Raw genomic sequence first — 3,645 nt, 5'->3', positions numbered from 1 at the left:
GCCCCTCCCATGCTAATGAGTGAGCTCTCTCAAAATAAATGTTTTAAAAGAATAAAAATAAATAAAAAATAATCAAGATATAATTTTTTCATAAGTATTTCCTTTTGCTTCATGAAAAGCCTAATATTATAGGTAAAATTCCATATTCCTGCATTAAATAATGACTACCCAGGGAACCCAATTAAAAAGTATTGCAAAATTAATTGCATTTTAGATGCACTAGTTTTTCTGTCTCTAGAGAGGTTTCTGTTAGGTTTCCCCGAAAAACAAACACTCTTAGAATGTTATATACTCAAAAATAAATAAAATGTGTCTGCTTCTTTTGGAGAAAAGCTTTCTGGAAAATCTATATCACTGAGTAGTATCAGGAAAATCATGAAACACATGACATTTAAATTCCAAAACAAAATATTTTTGGAAGTATACCCATTGGATTTTCTCACCTTCACAGATTGGATTGAAAAATTCATGGTTTAAGGGAATCTGAACAAAATGTTTAAATTTTAAAAAGTGAGTGTACAAATGTGAATTAGGTTTATAAAATGTGTAAAAATGAAGAAACCCTTTTCCATCTAAAATATTATGCTTCTCTTATTACTCAAAATCAGAAAAATACTTAAGTTTAAACTATGACTGGGATCCATCAAGGACTATCATAAAGTGAGTATGTTTCCTCTTCATCTACACTGTTTATTTATCTCTCTAAATCATAGAACTCTAACAACTACCCACTTTGAAATATGTCATAAAGGCATTTTGCTAATTCTTGTATTATTTTCTCTTCCGATAGTATCCTAAATTAGTCACAGCTGAGCTCATAAATGTATCCCACTTGTCCAGGAGAGATTCGGGTAGCATTTTCTTTGTAGCCAGATCCAATCTTATATGACCAACTATAGTCCTACCAGCCACAGATTGCATCACCCCATGTTAATGTCATCTGCACATTTCTAACATCTGAACCTGTTATTAAATCAGACTATCTGCATACTTTAACCCAATATCACCAACCTGGTTTCTCTTTTTCTATGACATTATCCTCCCCCCTTATTTGTAGGGGCTACCTCAGTGGATGCTGAAACTATGAATAGTACTGAATCCTACATAGAGTGTTTTCTCCAATATATATATACTTATGATAATGTTTAATTTATAAATTAAGATTAGTAAGTTATTAATAACAATGAAATAAAACAATTATAACAATACTTTGTAACAAATATTATGTGAATATTGTTCTCTCTCAAAATATCTATTGACCTTCTGATGATAGGTGGGAAGGAGGGCCATCTGCTTGCAGACTGCAGTTGAATGTGGGTGACTGAGACCATGGAAAGCAAAACTAGAGATAAGGGGACACTGCTGTTCTTACAGCAGCTCACTCTGGAGTACTGTGGTAAATATCTTCCATGATATTAAGTATATATCTCAATGGAATAACAAAACTCTCATTGCCTAATGTTTCCATTGGGTTGACATACACTACTAGTGGTAAATTTATCTGTCAGGATTGACTAATTCAGAATAATTGGTGCATGAATGCATAACTATAGCTATACAGCTAAAAAAATCTCTGGATTTTGAGGCCACATTTTATCTGGGATTCATATACATTATTCAATCATTAATTGGTTCTTTAATTCATCAAACAAAATTGAATCAGAGCCTGTATGAAGCACTAGGAATGGTGCAGTCGAAGACAGACATGGATGGTAACCTATCTACATATACTGTTCATGTGATCTTGGGCAAGTTACATAACCACTGGGTGCCTCAGATTCCTCATCTGCAAAGTGAATCTCTTAATAAAACCTACCAGAAGCACAATGGGGCAGAAGATAACTGCTGTTTAGATCTTTGTCATAATATTAATACTAATACTAATAATAAATAATAAAAAGTATAGATTTCTTATATGATTAATTTTTATGACCATCGCTGTTATTATCTTCTTCCAATGTATTCCTTTCTCTATCACATGCTTGAAGACTACAGTTTTAAGCAAGAAAATTATCAGACCACTATTTTTGAAAGCAGAACTTGATAAAAAGCTGTCAGGTAGGAACTTCCTGAAGTAATAATATAATCTTAGTGAGAGTAATATAATTTCATTTATTATTTATATGATTGACTATATTTAAAGAGTCCAATTAAAGAGTCTTTTTACACTATGACCTTGTTGATTAATAAGAGTTCTCATTATGCCAACGTTAGTCAAGAGGAGAAGATAGGGTCAATTTTACAAAAAGTATAAAAGGAATTTCAATGAATTGTCCATAATACACTATTTTCTTTTTTATTTTTTTACTACGAATATAAACAAAGACTTACCTAGAAAATTTTTGCATTCTGACTCAAAAATAAGTTTTACAGTGGCAAAATTAGCTACAGAATTTTATGGGCATTAAATTTTCAAAAAAACTTATTATTTCAATAAAATGCTTAATCTTCCCAAATTTTACTTCCACAATGAAGCTAGCTAAGTATTTACCATTATTACTCTTTTTATGAGTATAAAAGCTTGATGTTCAATAAGTAATTAAAATATGTAGCTAGAAATGATCAAAACTGAGACCAAAATCTAAGATTTTAAACTGAAACACAGATTAATTTTTTTCTACTAAACTAATTCTGATCTGAATTTGCACTTCTGATAGCTGATTATTTTGTATTTTCTTGTTAATGCATGTCATATAGTTTTTTGTGCAGAATAAGGGCACTACAAATGTATTTGAAATTATCAAGGGCTCGCATCCACTCGTTTTTTTTTGTTTTTTTTTTTTTTTTTTTTTATCTACAGAGTTCAGAGTTTAGTCATGGCAAATAAGACGTCAGTTAAAGAATTCATTCTTCTGGGACTTACAGATGACCCAGAGTTACAAACTCTGATATTCTTCTTTATGCTGTTCACCTACTTATTGAGTGTAAGTGGAAACATGACCATCATCACATTAACCCTAGCAGATGCTCGTTTGAAGACTCCCATGTATTTCTTCCTCAGGAATTTCTCTTTCCTAGAAATTTCATTCACAACAGTCTGTATTCCTAGGTTTCTGGTCAGCATTGCTACAGGAGACACAACCATTTCCTATAATGCTTGCGTGACACAAGTTTTTCTTTTAATCCTTCTCGGATCCACAGAGTTCTTTCTCCTGGTTGTAATGTCCTATGATCGCTATGTGGCTATCTGCAAACCTCTACATTACACAACTATCATGAGTAACAAAGTCTGCAACCAGCTCGTCATCAGCTCCTGGGTGGCTGGTTTCCTTATTATCTTCCCCCCAGTGATTATGGGCTTGCAACTGGATTTCTGTGACTCCAACATTATTGACCACTTTGCTCGTGACTCTTCTCCTATGCTGCTCATTGCTTGCACAGACACAACATCCCTAGAGCTCCTGGGATTTTTCTTAGCAGTATTCACTCTCGTGGTAACTTTGGCCTTGGTGATTCTCTCTTATACACTCATCCTTAGAACAATTCTGAAGATCCCTTCTGCTCAGGAAAAGAAAAAGGCCTTTTCCACTTGTTCCTCCCATATTATTGTGGTTTCCATTTCCTATGGGAGTTGTATTTTCATGTATGTAAAACCATCTGTGAAAGAAGGTGTGACTTTGAGCAAAGGTATAGCAGTACTTAATA

The 3,645-nt window shown here is 33.1% G+C and overlaps 1 protein-coding gene across 1 annotated transcript in view; it reads left to right on the top strand.

The window, feature by feature from the left end:
• The first annotated feature begins 2,789 nt into the window (after positions 1-2,789).
• Positions 2,790-3,645, top strand: part of LOC115304355 (olfactory receptor 6C65-like) — a 15,121-nt gene continuing 14,265 nt past the window's right edge. Inside the window, exon 1 of the mRNA XM_029954506.1 lies at positions 2,790-3,627. Coding sequence (XP_029810366.1) covers positions 2,817-3,627 — 811 coding nt within the window. The 5' untranslated portion in view covers positions 2,790-2,816. The remainder of the gene's footprint in view (positions 3,628-3,645) is intronic.

The sequence above is a fragment of the Suricata suricatta genome, chromosome 10, assembly GCF_006229205.1.
Source record: "Suricata suricatta isolate VVHF042 chromosome 10, meerkat_22Aug2017_6uvM2_HiC, whole genome shotgun sequence".
NCBI classification, from domain to species: Eukaryota; Metazoa; Chordata; class Mammalia; order Carnivora; family Herpestidae; genus Suricata; species Suricata suricatta.
This window is presented reverse-complemented; position numbering and strand designations above follow the sequence as displayed.